The sequence below is a fragment of the Tamandua tetradactyla genome, chromosome 1 (genome assembly GCF_023851605.1).
Source record: "Tamandua tetradactyla isolate mTamTet1 chromosome 1, mTamTet1.pri, whole genome shotgun sequence".
NCBI classification, from domain to species: domain Eukaryota; kingdom Metazoa; phylum Chordata; class Mammalia; order Pilosa; family Myrmecophagidae; genus Tamandua; species Tamandua tetradactyla.
In genome coordinates, this window is record NC_135327.1 from 194928186 (window position 1) to 194947488 (window position 19303).

A 19303-nucleotide genomic window follows, 5' to 3' on the forward strand; every position below is an offset into this window, starting at 1 on the left:
CCCAGTCTCTTAACTTCCGTTTCTTTCTTGCAGTCTCAGTTTCTGAGCTCTCAAACCCATGAGACTTAGATCCCTGTAGATCCAGATGCCTGCAGCTCATGGCCTTTCTCCAAACCGCAGATCACTTAGAACTACAAACCCAAGCAAGCACTACAGCCTGAGGAGCATAAGAAGTATTGGCATCTACCACCTGCATTCTGGGAATTGTAGTTTCCTATCCTCCACGCTTTGGGGGTTCCAAGATCTCCCCAGTGGGCGATTCCTACCTCAGCCCTGATTACTGGGTCTATCAGCTGACCTACCACCCGCAGGGAAGTTTGCGTCATTGGATGACAGGGTGGGGGTGGAGGCCTTAGGTGGCAGCTTCCTGCCATTTTATACGCCCCCCCCCATTTGAGTCATGGGGGTGGGGGTGGGGGTTCCAGGAAATTGGGGCTGGGAGGGGAAGGGATGCCCTAATGCCACATTCAAGGCAAAAGGTCACTTCATGCTTGCTGGGCTTCTATCCTCAAGAACCCAAAAGGACTGAAAAGTGGGAGGGGGGGAGCCTAGGAGCACTTGGGTGCAGGGAAGAATAGAAGGAGAGCACCCAGAATGATCCTAGAGATCTCAGCAGTGACTAAGAATCTGGGATTCCATCAGTTCCTCCTACTCACTGGTGCTCAATATCCACCTGGCCCTTCAGGGAAAGGCTGGTAAGGGATAAGGGGTATGGCCTCCCATTCTGGTCTGACCCCACAGAAGGGTCTTTCTGACCTCCTGGTTGCTCCACTCTGCCATTCCGCCCACATCCAGCTCCAGCACGCCAGCCGCAGCTCCACTGGCCACCTGGGTTCCCACTTATCAGCTCTAGTCCTCACTGCGGAACCCAGGCGTCCGGCCCCCCACCCTCTGGGCCAGCGGGCGGGTGTGGAGCCTCGGCTTTACCGCCTCCCTACTGGGCTTGTTCCTGTCCCATTGTGTATGTGACAGGGGCGGGGCCAGGGCCAGCACTGGAGAACCCCCCTCCCACTACCGGCTCCCTCAGCCCCCCGCCCCTCCTGGCTTCCTAAGGAAAAGGCCAGCCAGGGCTCTGCTCAGAGCAGCAAAGCTGAAGTGCAGCCAACATGGGCAACTTGAAGAGTGTGGGCCAGGAGCCTGGGCCACCCTGCGGCCTGGGCCTGGGCCTCAGCCTTGGACTGTGCGGCAAGCAGGGTGCGGCCTCCCCAACATCCGAGCCCAGCCGGGCACCAGCACCCGTGCCCCCACCTGCACCTAACCACAGGTGAGACCCACCGCAACTAGGAGCAGGAGGGCAGGAGGGGAGGTGGTCAAGACAGCGGCCCAGGACTGGGAAGGGCTGGCACCAGCAGCCTACCCAGGGGGCCAGGTCACAACAGGATAGGAAGGTCAAGAAGGCTGGGGAGGGATCTTACAAGACACAAGAATCAGGGATGCCGGGGGTCACGTAAAAGTGGAGATTAAGCATGTTGGCTACACAATCAGGCCAGAGTTCAAATCCTACTCTCCAAGAGCTGTTTGACTTCAAACAAGTTATTTAACCTCTCTGAGCCTCAGTTTTATATATAAAAGAGATATGGCAGTGTTTGCCTCCTAGGGAGTAAATTTCAAGCTCATAGCAAGCCTTCAACCAACAGTAGTGATGATTATTTATCAGAAGAAGAAAGGAGCCAGGGGAAGAAGTTATATGAAAATGAGAAAAATGAGTGTCAGGGAAGGGGGAGGGATTCGGACCAACAGACTCAGGCCTGAAGAGAAGAGAAAAAGGGCCTGTGGAGGAAGGGACTGAGGAGAAAGAGCAGCTGGGCTCCTTCTCTGGGCCCCTTCTCCTGAGTGACCAGCAAGCCCAAAACTGACCCTATAGTCCCAGCCCCTGGGGCAGAGGTGCTGGAGAAGGGAATGGCATGACAGGTGGTTGGGGCAGGGTGGCCAAGCCAGGTATGGTGGTTGGGGCTGCAGACAGCACCTCAGGGAAAGGCCGAGGGGCCCCCAGGCCCTGCAGGGCACAGGCGCACCCTGTAGTCTGAGTCCCTCCCTTCCTCCCCCTCTGCTAGCAGCTCTGGGAGGAAGTGATAAGGCCTCTGAGGCTTCCCTTCACACGCTACTGTCAGGAGGGGGCTCTGCACAGAGTGGAAATCTGAGCTGAGGAATCCCTGCTACTGCTTCCCTCCGTTTAGGCGCTGGGCTCTGTAACCCCAAAGTAGGTACTCGGTTCTGTAACCCCCAAGAGAGGGTTCATCCACAACTTTGATGGGGGTTGGCCATTCCATCTCCAGAAGCGGTGAACGAGCACCGCGCAGGGCCTGCTGGGAGGACCCAGGTCAGGGAGGAACTCCCTGGAAAGACAGGGTCTGCCCTGCATGACCCGCCAGCAAGATGCCTAACCTTTCTGAGCTCAAACTCCTCACCTGGAAATGAGGACGCAAATATTGCCTAGCTCCGATGGTTGTTGTGAAGTGGGGGGCAGCAGGTGGTAAGCACTAGATCTCTGGGATTAGCTGGGAGGCCTGGAAAGCAAAGTCCTCCCCATGACCAATCCCTGGCTCCCAACAGCCCCCCATTAACCCGGCCCCCGGAGGGGCCCAAGTACCCTCGAGTGAAGAACTGGGAAGTGGGGAGCATCACCTACGACACCCTGAGTGCCCAGGCACAGCAGGTGAGGCATGAAACCCTCCCCCCACCCCATCTCTGGAGTCAGGATTGCTGAGCCCTGATCCCAAATTGTAGTCTGAGCAAGTGAGCAAATTTCCTCTTTCAACTGGCAACCTCACCTCTAAAAGGAGATGAGGAATGGAAAGGCCAAGAGGGACTAAGGGACGAGAGGATAGGAGGAGTCCTCAATTACAAGGGACTTTTGTGACTCTCGACCTCCAGCCTTTGCCCCAGTCCTGCCCTAACCCAGCCCAACTCCACTTCTATTTCCAATCTCAGCCCTGACCCCGAACCCACACTTCCCAGGACCTTCTTGCACTCTGGCCCAAACTCCTGCCTCTAGACCTCATCCCCCTGACTCCCTACCCTTTCCTGAGTCCTGACCTTTGTGCTTCCTGCTCCCCCCATCACCCCACCTCTCTTGGACCCAGGAAGGGCCCTGCAGCCCAAGGCACTGCCTAGGCTCCCTTGTATTTCCACGGAAACTGCAGAGCCGGCCCTGCCCGGGCCCCCCACCCCCTGAGCAGCTGCTGAATCAAGCCAGGGACTTCATCAACCAATACTACAGCTCCATCAAGAGGTGAGACCCACAGCTCAGCCCTCACTCCTCTGACCCTGCTGAGTCCCTGGGAACCCCACCCATGCACCCCTTCCCTTATGACCACAACCCTTTTTCACCCCAAGCTTGACACTACACGGAGCCCTAACCTTGACCCCCACCAGCCAGCACCCCCGTTGAGGTGTTGGGCCCTCTTCCCCCCACATTCACACAAAGTCAGCGTGCCCCACCCCCCTCCACCCAACTTCTTCCTCATTCCATTTGCCTCCCGTCCCCCAGGAACGGCTCCCAGGCCCATCAGCAGCGTCTTCAGGAGGTGGAAGCTGAGGTGGCAGCCACGGGCACCTACCAGCTTCGGGAGAGCGAGCTGGTGTTTGGGGCCAAGCAGGCCTGGCGCAATGCTCCCCGCTGTGTGGGTCGGATCCAGTGGGGGAAGCTGCAGGTGTGGCTGGCTAGAGAGGGTCTGGGATGGGGGGTGGGGACAGGGGTGGCAGCAGCTCCCGATGCTTCCTTCAAGGGTCTGGGGCAGTGAGGGAGATGGGCACCTCTTCCCTTAGGGATTGGAAAGGTAAGAGGGACAGCCTCAGCCCCCACCTTCAGTACCCCCCGACAGAGTCCTCCACCCAGTGGCTAATTCCTCCTTGTTAAGCAGCAGCACAGCCACCTTGGCTATGGGGAGGGAGGAGCCATGGAGAAAAATCTAGACCCACCAAATCAGCAAGGACCACTGAGCAGTGCTTCTCTGGGAGAATGCCAGGTTAACAGGAGAAATCTTCCTGGAAAAGGCCCTCTGACTTCTTCCTTCTCACCTAGACACACGCCTCCTTCAGTGTCCCGTCGCCTTAGCCGCCCACCCACCTCCCCAGCCCTGGCCTCCCACACACCTCAGAGCTAGCCTGGGTCACTGGAACAAGTGGTGCCACAGCAGTAAGAAAGAACAAGCTGACCCACGGGGGAATTGAATCCATGACCTTGGCCTTCTTAGCTGTAACCAGCTACCAAAACAGTTGGAATAAATCCACTTGCTCAGTAAATCCCACAGGAGCCTCAAATGAAATAGCAACAATGCTGCATGACACTTGTATAGCCCTTTAAAGTGTCCAAAGCTTTATTTCAACTCTGACCTCAGCTGAGCCTCTATATTTGATCCACTCACTGCCTTGTCCCTCCTTCGGCCCCAGGCCAGACACTGCCACCCCTGACATTAAAACAGTCTTCCTCCTTCATCAGGCAGGAATATGATCTCCTAGCCTCCTGGGGCCTCCACTCAGCTGGTCAGAACAGCTTCTTCTAGCATCAGAGTAACAGGACTGGCGGGATGCCCTGGAGGGCACCCAGCTCAGCCCCTCTGCTGTGTGCTCAAACAAAGGCAGATGGCTGTTTGGGGTCACCTGCCTTTCCTTGACCCTTGGGTAGTGCAGACCTCACTACCTGTCCCCTAGGTTTGGCCTCCCCTGTCTGTTTGTGCCCTCCCCCAACCATCAATTTGGCAGTGATGGGTACAAAGTATCCATCTGTACAAAGTATCAGTTATGAGCCCAAATGATACTCTGTAAGGATGGGGAGACACTCAAAAGAGCTTGTGAGCTAGTGAGCTGACCAGGCCACGCTGGGCGTCCAGGAGGCCAGGGAAGGAAAGGGGTTAATGTGGCTGTACCAGGACATGGTGCACAGTGACGCTCCCAGCCTGGAAGGATGGCAGATGAGGCTTTTCCACTCCCTCCCCACCTCCTGACTAGTGAGCCCCACACCAATTCTCCAGGCGACCTTCTCCTCTGGGGCTGGTACTCAGGTCCCCTACCCCCTACCCCTCTCGTCTCTCCCCTGCCTCGGGCTGGATCAGGTGTTCGATGCCCGAGACTGCAGTTCTGCACAGGAGATGTTCACCTACATCTGCAATCACATCAAGTATGCCACCAACCGGGGCAACCTTCGGTGAGCGGCCCGCCCCACCCCACCAGCCCCCATCCGGCCCACAGCCACACCAGAGCCACCCTCACTCCACGCCCCAGTCTTCCCTCCCCTAGGTGGCAGTGAAGGAGGGGCTCTGACCCAGCTCTCCCCCCATGTCAGCTCGGCCATCACAGTGTTCCCCCAGCGCTCCCCAAGCCGCGGAGACTTCCGAATCTGGAACGCCCAGCTGGTGCGCTATGCAGGCTACCGGCAGCAGGACGGCTCCGTGCGCGGGGATCCAGGCAACGTGGAGATCACTGAGGTGGGCCGGGAGAGCTCGCCAGTACGGTGTCCCCACGAGGTGGAGAATGGGGCACCTGGCCAATGAGGCCCCTGGGGTGAGGCGTGGGCGATCCAGCCACAGAGGGGATGTCTCACTGAGATGAGGGCTGGGGTGTACCACTGAAGGGGGTCCCTGCAGTGAGCGTGGAGCCACAGCCAATGCGGGATCCCTGAGATGAAGAGTGGGAGATGGCTAATGAAGGGGGTCCTTGGAGTGGGCACGAGATCAGGCCTCTTAGACTCCTGTTTTGCCTTGCTCTCCTGCAGCTCTGTATCCAGCATGGCTGGACCCCAGGAAATGGGCGATTTGATGTGCTACCCCTACTGCTCCAAGCCCCAGATGAGCCTCCTGAACTCTTCTCTCTGCCCCCCGAGCTGGTCCTCGAGGTGCCCCTGGAGCACCCCACGTGAGCACAAAAGAGACTGGGTTGGATGGAGGAGGGATCACCCCTGAGCCCCTTGGGGTGGGGGTGGGGGGCTGGCTCAAGGAGGATGGGTGTAAGCAAGACTCTACAATGGGCCTGATTTGGACCCCCTCCCCCACCCCCCATTCTCCCAGGCTGGAGTGGTTCGCAGCCCTGGGCCTGCGCTGGTATGCGCTCCCTGCAGTATCTAATATGCTCCTCGAAATTGGAGGCCTGGAGTTCCCCGCAGCCCCATTCAGCGGCTGGTACATGAGCACCGAGATTGGCACCCGGAACCTGTGTGACCCCCACCGCTACAATATCCTGGAGGTGAGTTCAGCAGGGTGTGGGGAGTGGGGCAAAGGACCTGCCTTCCAGGGCTGGAGTCTTTGACTTTCAAATAGATGCAGAGAATATCAGCAGCAAGAGAATCTGAGAGATTGTCAGGTCCAGAACAGAGGATAAGGATTTTGGAGTCACCAAAGGTTAAGGCAAAATTCTGTGTGTTGCCTGTGAGTGTGTAAGCGTGTTTGTGTGTGTAAATTTGCATATAAGAGCTTTAACTTTCATCAGAGTCTCAAAGGGGACCTTGACTGAAAGAAAGCTAAAACCCGTTTTAGAGAAGAGAAATAATTAAAATCCAAAAATGGGAAGTGACCTGTCCAAGGTCCCTCCTTGCTCGGTTGGTGCCTTTGCAGACATAAACCTCAACCAACCCCACACTAGGCAGTCAGGTCTCCCAAGGACCTCCCACCCTTGCTCCTTCCAACCCTCAAGCTTTCCCAGTTGCCTCTGCCCCTCCCAATCCCATGCATACCCCTGCTCCCAGGATGTGGCCGTCTGCATGGACCTGGATACCCGGACAACCTCATCCCTATGGAAAGACAAGGCAGCTGTGGAAATTAACTTGGCGGTGTTGCACAGTTACCAGGTGCACAGGCCCAGACTGGCTGGAAGGGCGAGGGGATGGTATAGAAGAGAGGGAGGCTGCTAAACACTGAGGTGGGAAGCTGGAACCAGGCGGAGGAAGGTCCATTATGTCTTGGCAGTAACAGTCCAAATACCAGCGGGTACACAGGAGACAGTGTAGTTCTGGGGACACTGTGTATACTATTCTGGGTGTGTTGATATGGGGGCCTAGGGTACCAAGAGCCTTTCTATGTTTGCCATTAGGAACTAAGACGTAGTGCATGCTCACCAATTCTGATTCCCAGAACATGTTGGGTATTGTAGTTTGTGGGGCCCATTGGATTCTGGGAACAGTAATATCAGAACCTAGTGCAGCCTGGGTATTGTGGTTCGAGTGCCTGCTCAGTACTGCTATGGGAGTCTCAGGAGTTTAGGATTTTCTGGCGGGGGTCAGGGAATACAAATACTGGAGACTGATGCTGCTTTTGCATGCTGAACTTTGAGGATGATCATACATGCTGCAGTTTGGGGGTGGTAGTGTGGTTTTGAGGAAAATAGTATATGTTAGATTGGGGGTGACAATGCATGATGCAATTTGAGTACAAAGTGAGGTTTGGGGTGGCAGGAGGGGTGTAAGTAGATGGGTAAGGTCTTCAGGCTGCATCTAAGCCCACCTTCTCTCCCTCCCAAACCACAGCTGGCCAAAGTGACTATTGTAGATCACCATGCTGCCACAGTCTCCTTCATGAAGCACCTGGAGAATGAACAGAAGGCAAGGGGGGGCTGCCCTGCAGACTGGGCCTGGATCGTGCCTCCCATCTCAGGCAGCCTCACACCCGTCTTCCATCAGGAGATGGTCAACTATTTCCTGTCCCCTGCCTTCCGCTACCAGGTGCCCACCCCAACTTGCTTCTGTACTGTGGGGCAGCTATAACTAAACAGCCCCCAGGAGTCTCTAACCTTTTCTTTTCTTTACTCATCCCCCCCATCCGACCCTATCACTTTCCTGCAGCCAGATCCCTGGAAAGGAAGCACAGCCAAGGGCACCGGCATCACCAGAAAGAAGACCTTTAAGGAAGTCGCTAAGTAGGTACCTAGGGGTGCTCCCCTTCCTCAGTGCATACTTTGGGGGTAGAGGGTGGAGTCCAACTCCAAAGCATTGGGCTGGGCACTGTGGGTAGGCCATACCACTGACTCAGTCAGTACCTCAAGACCTTGCTGAGATTGAGTCCAGACTCCAGCCTCTGTGGCCCTGATGGTCTCTCTACCTTAGTTAGTGGGGGCATCTCCATGCATCTGGAGATCCCTGTAACTACTTCATCCTCTCCCTCAGTGCGGTGAAGATCTCTGCCTCTCTCATGGGCACCGTGATGGCGAAGCGAGTAAAAGCAACAATCCTATATGGCTCTGAGACTGGCCGGGCTCAAGGCTACGCACAGCAGCTGGGGAGGCTCTTCCGGAAGGCTTTTGACCCCCGGGTAGGGCTGAGCCCAGAAGAGAAGGGGTCTGGGAAAGACAGGAATTGGGGGGAGGGGGTGGCACTACTTGTATCTTCAGGGAACCCTAGAGGATAGCAGTTTGGGAGGGAAGGTCACAGTTCAGCCACGGAGATTCAGGCATCAGGTAGGGGGCTGAATCTTGCCCTGCCAGAGAGGGCCAGAGGGAGACCGACCAGAAACAGCAGGCAGCCAAGAATCTCCTGGGACATGCTCCTTCTCCTCCTCCAGGTCCTGTGCATGGACGAGTATGATGTAGTGTCCCTTGAGCACGAGACACTGGTGTTGGTGGTGACCAGCACATTCGGGAATGGGGACCCACCAGAGAATGGAGAGGTGAGGCCGGGAAAGCAGGGAGACTCAAGATGGGAGTGGCTGGGCAGAGACAGCCCAGTGGTGCAAAGTGGAGATAGGGTAGACTTCACCAGTCATAGCCCAGGCCCATCTATGCAGCTGCCACACACACACACACACACACACACACACACACACGCACACACACACACACACACACCAGTGGAAGTTTTTAATAAGTGAAAGCCAATTCCCTGACTCACCAAAGAGGTTAGATCCCTCTCATACACGGAGGAAAACAGGGATACTCCGCTTATTAAATTATTTCAAGGCTTTTCTTAATAAAAGAAAAGGGTACTGTTTAGATGCCAACATAGATAACGTCACCTTCTGAACAAATCTTAAAAAGAAAAAACAAAACAAAACTGGAGTATCACCATTGAATGCGTTATTCTTAGTCATCAGCTTTAAAGCTTAGTGTCTCTGGGATGCCCCAAGCTATGCTCATGTCTGGTCCCTTTTATCTGTTTCAGCTTCTACATGTTAAATGTTTTATTAGCGCTAAGCATCTGCTCAAGTAGCCTAAAGCAGAATTCTGATGTAAGCCTTCTCCTACTCCCCTTCCAAGCAGCGCAGCCCTCATTCTGATATGCCTTTTAAAGAAAAATAGAATTACTAATAGCATTTTTAGCACAAAATTAATATATACATCCATGAAACCCACACCCCCATCAGGATATAGAACATTTCCATTACCCTAGAAAATCCCCCAGCCAATCCTCTTATCAAAAGTGACCACTGTCCGGTTTCTATCTTCATAGATTAAAGTCATCCTAGATTTTGCATGCTTTAGAATGTCACATAAATGGAAACATATAGAAGCATGACTTTCACTCAGCTTGTTTTTGAAATTCATCCATGTTGCTGCATGTAGGCATTGTATTCATATACTCAGTTTGTTTATCCATTCTCCTGTTGATAGACACCTGGACTGTTTCCAGTTTGGGGCTATTATGAATAAAGCTGTTATGAACATTCTCCTACCAGGCTTTTGTGAATGTATGTTTTCATTTCTCTTGAATAAACACCCAGGAGTGGAATTGCTGGATCACAGGGTAGACGTATGTTTAACTTTTTAAAAATAAAACTGCCAAACAGCCAAACCAATTGAACTGGGTTCCAATATATATAAATTTTACCTTAAGATTTTTAAAATGGAGCAAACCTGACAATATATCAAACAGATTACACTCAGCAAAATGTTAAAAAAATAAAACTAAAGTAGTACGTGGTAATTATGGTGAACCTATAGAAGCACCACCAAAATATACCTTATGGTCCAGATGTTATATCCTTCTAATGTCTTAAAATTTTCTATGCAAAGGTTTGCTTAGGTAGTTCTAAGCTGTTTTCTTGGCGGCACATGAGATGAGCGAATCTGCTTCAATAGTTCCCAAATGATTCACTCATCCTTCAGACAGAACAAAGATGCAGCCTAGCCTTCTAAGAAAAGATGCCCAACACCACCTGTGATCAGGGCAAGATGCAAATGAAATTGATAAATTGGCTAAAACCTTACAGGTTGATAATTCCATCACGGACAAGTGTGTGAGGAGAGAGAGCACTTCTTTTCTCTGCTGGTGGAAATGTCAAATGATAGTCCTTCTGGAGGACAATTTAACTACCTAATCAAGTTTTTAAATCCTGTGAATGAACAATTCCACTTCTGAGTATCTACCCTACTGAAATATGCAAAGTAGGAAGCAAGGCTATATATGCAAGAGTATTTGATTATTCATAGGCCACCCAACTGTCCTTCAATCACAAGAAGGTTTTAGAGTGATGGTATATGGGAATGATGGAATACCATGTAACCACTTAAAAAGAATGGGCGTAAACCTGGGGGTGTTGACCTGGAAGGATGTCGACAATAGGGTATTGATAAAAGCAGGTAAGTATAGTATGGTGCATTTTCACTTAAAAAAAATTATAAACATAAACATTTATGTAAGTACAATGCAAAAGGGCTAGAAAGTTAGACAGTTGTCAATAGCATGTAAGCCTTGGGGAGAAGACTGAAGGAAAAATAAGGGTAACTGTTTATTTTATTACTTTACACACTTCTCACAAAAATCTGCAATTTTTCAAAAGGCCAATACATCTTTTGAAATTCTTTAAACAAATTGCATTAGAACATATTCAGTGTTCTGAAATTGTGGTGACAGTTGCACATATCTGTGAACATATGAAAAGTATTGAATTGTACTCTTTAGATTTAAATTACAAATAAATGATAATGTTTTTAACATCTGTATAGTTTGAAATAAAACAAAACTCATGATGTAAACACTTAACTATGTTAACCCTTCCCTCACCACAGAGTTTTGCAGCAGCCCTTATGGAGATGTCTGGCCCCTACAACAGCTCCCCTCGGCCAGAACAGCAAAAGTGAGTAGGGATGGGATTTTTAGGGGGACGTGGGAGCAGTGAGACACAAAAGGAAAGGATATCTGATTAAGTCTCCTTCTGAGCTTCAAGTCATTTGCCCAATAGGCTGGAGAACAGATGTGAGGAAGGCTGGGCCCCCCTCCCAGGCCTAGGATGCCCTCTCTCCCTCCCTCATGACCTGCCCACTCCCAGGCCCCAGGACTCTGAGGTCTCCTTCAGGGAGGGGAGGGGAGGCAAAGCAGGGCCTCAAGGCTCAAGGCCCTCAGCCCCAGTTCCAACCCCTCAGAGCCAAGCCAGGTCCAAGGGAAGGGCCTTTCCCACCTCAGAAGCAGAGACCCTGAAACTACACCCCTGGCCATGTATGGGCCTGGGGCATGTCTCCAGTTCCCTGTGACACCCTTGTCTTTGTCCTCTCTTGCCAGGAGTTACAAAATTCGCTTCAATAGTGTTTCCTGCTCAGACCCACTGGTCTCTTCTTGGAGGCGGAAGAGAAAGGAGTCCAGTAACACGGACAGCGCAGGGGCACTGGGCACTCTCAGGTCTGACGGTGCCTCGCTGAGAAGAGGGGACCTGGGAGGGCAAGCTGCCTGGACAAACATGGGCTAGGGACAGGGGTTGGGCTCCAGTGACAGCTCCCTGCCTCTCCAGGTTCTGTGTATTCGGCCTGGGCTCCCGGGCATATCCCCATTTCTGTGCCTTTGCTCGTGCGGTGGACACGCGGCTGGAAGAGTTGGGCGGGGAACGCCTACTGCAGTTGGGCCAGGGCGACGAGCTGTGTGGCCAGGAGGAAGCCTTCCGTGGCTGGGCCCAGGCTGCCTTCCAGGTGAACCCCTGGGACACCCCTCCTTATCCAGATCCCTGCCCCTTCACTTCTCTGACGTGCAATATTGTGTCTGGAGGCCTCACGACTGTCCTGATACTGTTTGGTTCTCAGTTCCTTCCTGTTCCAAAATCCACCCTCATTTTGCCAGTACACAGTTAGCCCTTCTGGGACCAGTCCTGTGGAGTGGACAAAATGGTTTTAAGGACAGGAGGTGCCAGGCCCAATCAGAAGCACAGCCAAAAGGGAGCAGACAGGGCCGTTGCTGGCAGGAGCCTAGGTCAGGTACATTCTGGGTCCCATGAGTGGGTGCAGAAAGGGAGGGGATAAAGTCATCTCCCCAGGCCAGGTAGGATGGAAGGAAAGGGAAAGAGCAAGAGAAAGGCAGGTAGAAGCAAGGTCTGAAGCTACAAGAAAGTCAGAGAGGTTGGAAAGCACTGCCTGTTATCAGGCCAACCAGGCTGGGAGCAGTGCCTGGACTGGAGGAGTAGCTCCAGAGGGTGGGATGGACCCCAGGGGCTGTGACTTTCTAAGTCCGGGCTTCCTCCGGAGATATCTTTGCCTGATCTGGGGACTATCGTTAGAGTTGAGCAGGGGCTCATTCTCCCCTGTCCTGACACTATTCAGGGGCAGCACTGCCTCTACCAGGGTCTGGGGCTTGAGGCCAGCAGATCTGGACAAATTTAGAGGAGGAGGGCATTTAGGGAGGTGGGGCTATTAGGGGGATCTACAGGGTGGAGGAGAAACGTTTGTGGAAAGGAGAAGGTCAAGCTGGAGAAACAGATAAAACCAGATTAGGAGAAGGGGAAATGGAAAACAAAACTAAAGAATTTAAACAAAAGGGAGTTTTGGAGTGGGACAAGAGAAGGAATGAGTACAACATGAAGTTTTTGGAATATTACTTTAAAAGGGCAGGATCAATTAGGAGCATAAACTAAAAGAAGGAAGACTCTGAGCTCACTAAGATGGTAGAAGTGGGACTAGGAAGGAATGGAGAGGGCCAAGGAAGGAAGGAAGAGATAAGAGACTTTACCAAAAACAAAAAGCAAAAAAAAGGAAAATTAACAGGACTTGAAGGGGAGGCTATGACCAGTCATGGATGAACCCTGGATTTCAAGCCTCTGAGCTGTTCAGGTAGTTTGCCAGGCTAATGCCTGACTAGAAAAAAATAGGATATGGAACCTCCTAATAGGTCCTAGCCCATGGGGCCCGACTCCAGCCCTGTGTGCCCAGCGCAGGGGAGGACAAATCAACCTAGAGATCCTCCAACCAACACTCCAAATTCTCACTCCCATTCCACATTCCAGGAGCACTTACTATCTGCCACATACTGCACTAAGGGCTTTACATAAAGTATCTCACTCAATCTTCACAAAAACCAAACAAGTTTGAAAGATAGGGAAACTGAGGAGCAGATTTGGATGCAGGTCTGAATGCATGGACGCATTCACTGCATGCCTCTATATGCCAAGCTCTATGCTGTCTGGGAACCCAAGATTAACACTCACCAGAAAAGCAGCTCATGAAAGTGACATAAATATGTGCAAAAGAATAGCAAGTGGGAACCTTGGACTGAAGATGGCTAAAGAACAGGGTACCCATCATCGGGACTGAGCTCAGCCTCTCCCTCCTGCCTCCAAGGCTGCTGATCCCCCAGGAATGAGACTCCAACAGGTCCCTCCCCTCCCTGGGCACCTCCACTCCTGCAGCCTGGCCAGGAATAGAAGGGGTGGCTGGCATTCCAACAAGCCCAGCTATCAGCACCCTCTCGCTGGTGGAAGGAGGGCCACAGCCCTCACCAGCTTGTCCCTCCCCTCAACCACCTCAGGCCTCCTGCGAGACTTTCTGCGTGGGAGAGGACGCCAAGGCTGCCGCCCAGGACATATTTAGCCCCAAGAGGAGCTGGAAGCGCCAGAGATACCGACTGAGTACCCAGGCCGAGGGCCTCCAGTTGCTGCCAGGTGTGGCCTGAAACTCACCTTGATTCCCACTGGCCCTCTGGAGTCCCCAGGGCCCCGAAACTAACTCACTCAGGGTGCTAGGCCAACTCCCTGGCCTAGTCTTCGTCCCATATGAACACATTCTCCCGCCCCCAGGCCTGATCCACGTGCACAGGCGGAAGATGTTCCAGGCTACCATCATCTCAGTGGAAAACCTGCAAAGCAGCAAGTCCACGTGAGGATCCCCACTCTCCCCTACCGTTCCCCAAGTCCCCGGCACCCTCCCCCTCTCACTCTCCACCACACCCTTTCTGGACCCCCTTTAACCTGCCCCCTTTCCCTACCCCCAGCCGGGCCACGATTCTGGTGCGCCTGGACACTGGAGGCCAGGAGGGACTCCAGTACCAGCCAGGGGACCACATAGGCGTTTGCCCACCCAACCGGCCAGGCCTGGTGGAGGCCCTGCTGAGTCGTGTGGAGGACCCGCCACCGCCCACCGCGCCTATTGCTGTGGAGCAGCTGGAGAAGGGCAGCCCTGGTGAGGGGGCGCCATCTGGAGCACAACCCTGAGAGTCTGTCCCACCCCCAACTGCCTCCCTCCAGCTCCCAGGGTCTTGTGTTCAGGAACTGGCAAGATGCTGCCACCTCCGTTCACAGCTCACACCTGGGCTCAGGTCTGGTTCTGTCTGACCTCCTGGCATGCTGGCCTCATTGCTTAAGAGTTTAAAGTCAGATTCATTTCTTAAAGCACACTTTGTTTTGTGCACACAACCCTTTGCGCACACACACACACACACCAAAAGCCTATCCCCTCCTTCTGGGATTCTCTGAGAGGTTCTCCTGGCAGTTCACCTGCTCTGGAGCCAATATCAGGTTGACCTTCTGCTATACAATGCATGGGGCAAAATGAGTTGGGTAGGAGTAGGGGCAGAGGGCCCACCCCAACCCAGTGCAGCTAGTGGCCCCCAAAACACACTGAGGCTGCCTAGACATGCCTCTAACTAGAGGCACCATGAGGTTGTGGCCAGTCCCCACTTGCTCCTCCAGGCAAGCTAGGTCCAGCTTGACTCTCTTCCACAAAGCTCCCCTGTGTAACACCTCCCAGGTAGCCCACCCCCTGGCTGGGTGCGGGATCCCCGGCTGCCCCCATGCACGCTGCGCCAGGCTCTCACCTTCTTCCTGGACATCACCTCCCCACCCAGCCCTCGACTCCTTCGACTGCTCAGCACCCTGGCTGAAGAGCCCAGTGAACAGCAGGAGCTAGAGACCCTCAGCCAGGTTGGGGAACACCCCGGGGAGGAGTGGAGCTGGTGAGGGGGATGAACTGGTAGGGTGGGAAACCCAGACTGAGGAACCAACCAGGCAAAGTCCTCTTGCGACTTTCTGAACCTTTCTAACTTAAGATCCAGCTAGAGAATTACTCGATCATTTTTGCATCCTCAAGGTCTGAGACCCTGGACAGAGACGGTGCTAGAGAAATGTTTGTTAGCCTGAACTGAGGAGGGAAAAACCCTTTGGAGGATCAGCTGGGGAGAAGTGAAGGATCTGGGGTTCTAAGACCATTTCATCTTGCCCCTCCCAGGACCCCCGGCGCTATGAGGAATGGAAGTGGTTTCGCTGCCCCACGCTGCTGGAAGTGCTGGAGCAGTTTCCCTCTGTAGCACTACCTGCACCCCTGCTCCTCACCCAGCTACCCCTGCTCCAGCCACGGTACTACTCAGTCAGCTCAGCACCCAGTGCCTACCCAGAAGAAATCCACCTCACGGTAGCGGTACTGGCATACAGGACACAGGGTGAGGCTGGAGAGCTGGGGGCAAGGCCAGGGCCCCAGCAGTGACTCTGGGATTGTCCCTTCATGGGCCCTCTTTCCTTCCCAATCCCCCAGATGGGCTGGGCCCCCTGCACTACGGAGTCTGCTCCACCTGGCTGAGCCAACTCAAGGCCGGAGACCCGGTACCCTGCTTCATCAGGGGGTAAGTGGGTACTACTGGGGCTGAGGTGGAGGAGGAGAGAAGAGAAGAGGCATCAAGAAAAATGTCTTTCTGTCCAAGCAGAAGGTGGGGAAAGTGTCATATGAAGGCCAGGGGCAGATGGAGGAATCAGTGTGGAGTTGCACATGGTGGGGTTGGTAACTTGGAGGGGTAGGGGGAGATTGGTGTTGGAAGCAGGGAAGAACTCCTCGGCATGTGAAGGATGGAGTGTCTGGTTAGGCCACTTTAAACTCTATTGTGCCTCCAGTCTAAGGTGTGGGCTCCCTCAATTTGTACTCTGGGTCCAGCCCTGAAACTAGAGCTCCTACAAAAACAGCTGGGATTAGACCAGCAGGCCCTGTTGTTTTTCGAAAGTGCAGTTTCTGTGTTTCTCTTCACATGCTTGGGATGGGTCTGGTGTTGGGAGGCATGGTACCTAGAAACTGTGGTCCACAAGTCCCCACTGACTCCAGGCAAACTAGCAAGGGTAAAGGCCACCTTAGGCCAATGCACCATCGAGGACTCCAAGTGAAAGATCTCAGGATGCCCTTCCCTCATGCGGTGTTCAAAAGTCTTGCCATTCAGCAGTCAGAAAGTTGAATGTCCCGGATGGGAGTAAGAAGAGTTCCCAAGAGGGTGCCACTTAGCCCAGTGATCCATGATAAACTATACTATCTATTGAATACAAGCCAAATACCATTATTAAGTCTATTATTTAAAATAAATGTGCTCAGTGAAAACACTGTGAAATAGAACTGTGTCCTCCCACTCCCCATATTTCCCAAATCTCCTAAACCAAAACACAAAATATTATTTAATCCAATAGTGAACTGTATTTCCTTTGGCCCCGTCTCTGGAAACCACAGCTCCAGGGTGTTCCTGCCTGCAAGTAGAGTTATTTTAATAAGCATTTACATAATGCTTACCATGAGCCAGACACTGTTCTAAGCATTTTGAAAATATTAACTCATTTATCGGCGGAAATCGAGCTCTCCCTTCTCTAGTTGACCCCTGAGGTTGTTGAGCTCAGACACGAAGCGGGTCTGACAGAATGTCTCTCGGGCCAGAGCTCCCTCCTTCCGGCTGCCACCTGATCCCAGCTTGCCCTGCATCCTTGTGGGACCTGGCACTGGCATTGCTCCCTTCCGGGGATTCTGGCAGGAGCGGTTACATGACATCGAGAGCAAAGGTAAGGCTGGGGGTACCCGGGGAATGACTGAAAGTACAAAGGTGGGGCCTGGAAGGCAGGAACCAGATAGGAAAGAGAGGGCAAGAAATTGGGGGCATAAAGGTACAAGGAAGCTTATTAGATCAGGAGGAGGAGTGTACCTAAAGACAAGGGTAGCACCCTGTTCATTTGGTTTCCTGGAGCCTGACACATACCAGGGGTTGAACTGGATTAAGGACAAAGAAATTAAAGCCTGGAAGAGACAGAGCAGGGACTTCCAATCTGATAGAAGAAATGCTCTGGGTGGATTCTGGACCGTGCCAGGGCTTACCTGCTGTGTCCAAGACCTGAGGAACTAAAAGGGTGTTCAGGTTGGTCACAGGGTGCCCAGGGTAGCAAGCATGTAAATCAAAAGCAAGGGATTGTGACCGAGAGGAAGGTTGGAAGTGTGGGAGCTGAAGGTGTGGGAGAATAGGGGGTTGGAGCCGGGAATGGGCTAGATAGAATTCCAGGGTTGCAACACTATGCTGCGTAAAGAGCCTGAAATATTGAGCTAGAAACACCAAGTTCTAGAGCAGCTCTGTCACTGGCCATTCCACCTGAGGAAAGTCAATAATCATCTTGGAGCCTGGGTTTCCTTCTCTGTAAATTAGGGTTGTGGCAGGGTCTCTGTGAAAGCGTCTTACACTCTTCCAGAGGGCAAACCGTCTTAATAATGGTTTCCGCTTGAGCGGCATGGCGGCCAGCCCTGGGCAAGGGGAGCCAGTGGGGTAAGGGTAGGTAGGGCTGCGCCCCCAGGAAGGGGGCCCTCCTAAGCCTCAGTACTGCTTGCAGGACTGCAACCCGCTCCCATGACCCTGGTATTTGGCTGCCGATGCTCCCAGCTCGACCATCTCTACCGCGACGAGGTGCAGGACGCCCAGCAGCGCGGAGTGTTTGGCAGCGTCCTTACCGCCTTCTCGCGGGAACCCGACAACCCCAAGGTGCGGGACCCTAAGGGTGCAGGGGTTACCTGAAGATGGGGAGACACGGAAGCACCTAAGAGAGCTCTAGGAGCGCGCCGCCCGGGCCTATCCCCGCCCCTCTTCTAACCACATTCCTCGCCCACCCCCCACCCCCAGTTCCCACCTACGGGCACTCAGGCACCTGCTCCCATGTTGAGCCCCACCCTCGTGCTCAGAGCTCCTTTTTGGTTCACCGACCCGGGCACTGAAGCCCCGCCCCTTGGTTGACAGCACCTCTCTAGACCCCACCCAAGCGCACTGGGGCCCCGCCCCGCTTGAGTCGTGCGCCGCAGGGTCCGGCCCTTCCCAAGGCTCCGCCCCTTAACCCCGCCTCCTCTCAGACTTACGTGCAGGACGTCCTGCGGACGGAGCTGGCTGCGGAGGTGCATCGCGTGCTGTGCCTAGAGCAGGGCCACATGTTTGTCTGCGGCGATGTCACCATGGCAACCAGCGTCCTGCAGACGGTGCAGCGCATCCTTGCGACGGAGGGCGACCTGGAGCTGGACGAAGCCGGAGACGTTATCGGCGTGCTGAGGGTGCGGAGGGGCAGGGTCCCGGCGCGGGCGGGGATCCGAGAGGCATCAGGTTCCGACTGGGATCTCCCACTCGGTTCTGAGCTGCTGCCGTCTTCCCTCGCAGGATCAGCAACGCTACCACGAGGACATCTTCGGGCTCACACTGCGCACCCAGGAGGTGACAAGCCGCATACGCACCCAGAGCTTTTCCTTGCAGGAGCGGCAGCTGCGGGGAGCAGTGCCCTGGGCGTTCGACCTGCCTGGCCCCTGAGAGCCCTTTGCTTTCTACAACAATTCTCGGGAGAGTGGGGCCATCAGTCCAGCCTGGTGCCGCCGCACTCCGTTGGGCCTGACCAAGACCAAACGCTCCTTTCCCCACCTTCTCGGAGTGCCTTCCTACGTCTGTCCAGTCTGTGGAGACAGCCGTGCTCGCGGGAAAGGGGCGGAATGTGTCATCTTTGTAGCCCCCTTTCCCAACCTAGGGATGGACTAAATCTGGAAGGTCCCTTCCAGCAATGACATGCCAGAATCCCTTTCACATTCTTTAGTTATAAGCTTTAGATTCCCCTTCCTTCTCTCAGAAGTGTCTTAAGGCCTTGTCTCTAAATCATTCAAATATTTATTATTGAAGATTTATCATAGGAGACTGTGCCAGGTGTTAGGAGAGATACTATTAAGATGCCTAACAGCCCTGCTGTTGAGGACTTGACAGTCAATTAAAATTACAGAATGGAAAGTTTTGCCTCCTAATGTTGAGCACCCTTGAACAGATGGAGGCATGGGGGTAGGAATTCATTGGCAAGGATTCCATCCTCATTGTCCAAGTAAGATCCTTAACACTGACCCAACTCCAGACAACATTGTTTCCAGCCAATCAGAGGCAGTTTCC

General features: G+C 53.5%; 1 protein-coding gene across 2 annotated transcripts; it reads left to right on the top strand.

Moving 5' to 3' along the window:
• The first annotated feature begins 1058 nt into the window (after nt 1-1058).
• Nucleotides 1059-19150, top strand: NOS3 (nitric oxide synthase 3). 2 transcript variants are annotated; one of them, XM_077149671.1, is made up of 26 exons: nt 1059-1264; nt 2521-2656; nt 3084-3232; nt 3491-3653; nt 5055-5146; nt 5285-5426; nt 5714-5853; nt 6006-6180; nt 6680-6781; nt 7457-7651; nt 7772-7845; nt 8093-8237; nt 8487-8591; nt 10930-10997; nt 11420-11536; nt 11646-11820; nt 13646-13778; nt 13914-13992; nt 14108-14295; nt 14863-15035; nt 15340-15550; nt 15643-15730; nt 16795-16916; nt 17730-17878; nt 18241-18435; nt 18539-19150. In XM_077149671.1, exons 1-26 carry the CDS (start codon nt 1107-1109, stop codon nt 18683-18685), a joined length of 3621 nt encoding a protein of 1206 aa, XP_077005786.1. In that variant the 5' UTR covers nt 1059-1106; the 3' UTR covers nt 18686-19150. The 2 variants fall into 2 exon arrangements, with proteins under 2 accessions (XP_077005786.1, XP_077005776.1); XM_077149661.1 differs by having other exon boundaries at nt 2554-2656.
• The last annotated feature ends 153 nt before the right edge of the window (nt 19151-19303 follow it).

Excerpts from the sequence above, each read along its gene's own strand:
- NOS3 (XM_077149671.1), top strand. The coding sequence starts at position 1,107 with ATGGGCAACTTGAAGAGTGTGGGCCAGGAGCCTGGGCCACCCTGCGGC. Across the intron at positions 5,427-5,713 it reads GCAACGTGGAGATCACTGAG|CTCTGTATCCAGCATGGCTG; the intron begins GTGGGCCGGGAG and ends GCTCTCCTGCAG. Across the intron at positions 8,238-8,486 it reads GGAAGGCTTTTGACCCCCGG|GTCCTGTGCATGGACGAGTA; the intron begins GTAGGGCTGAGC and ends CTCCTCCTCCAG.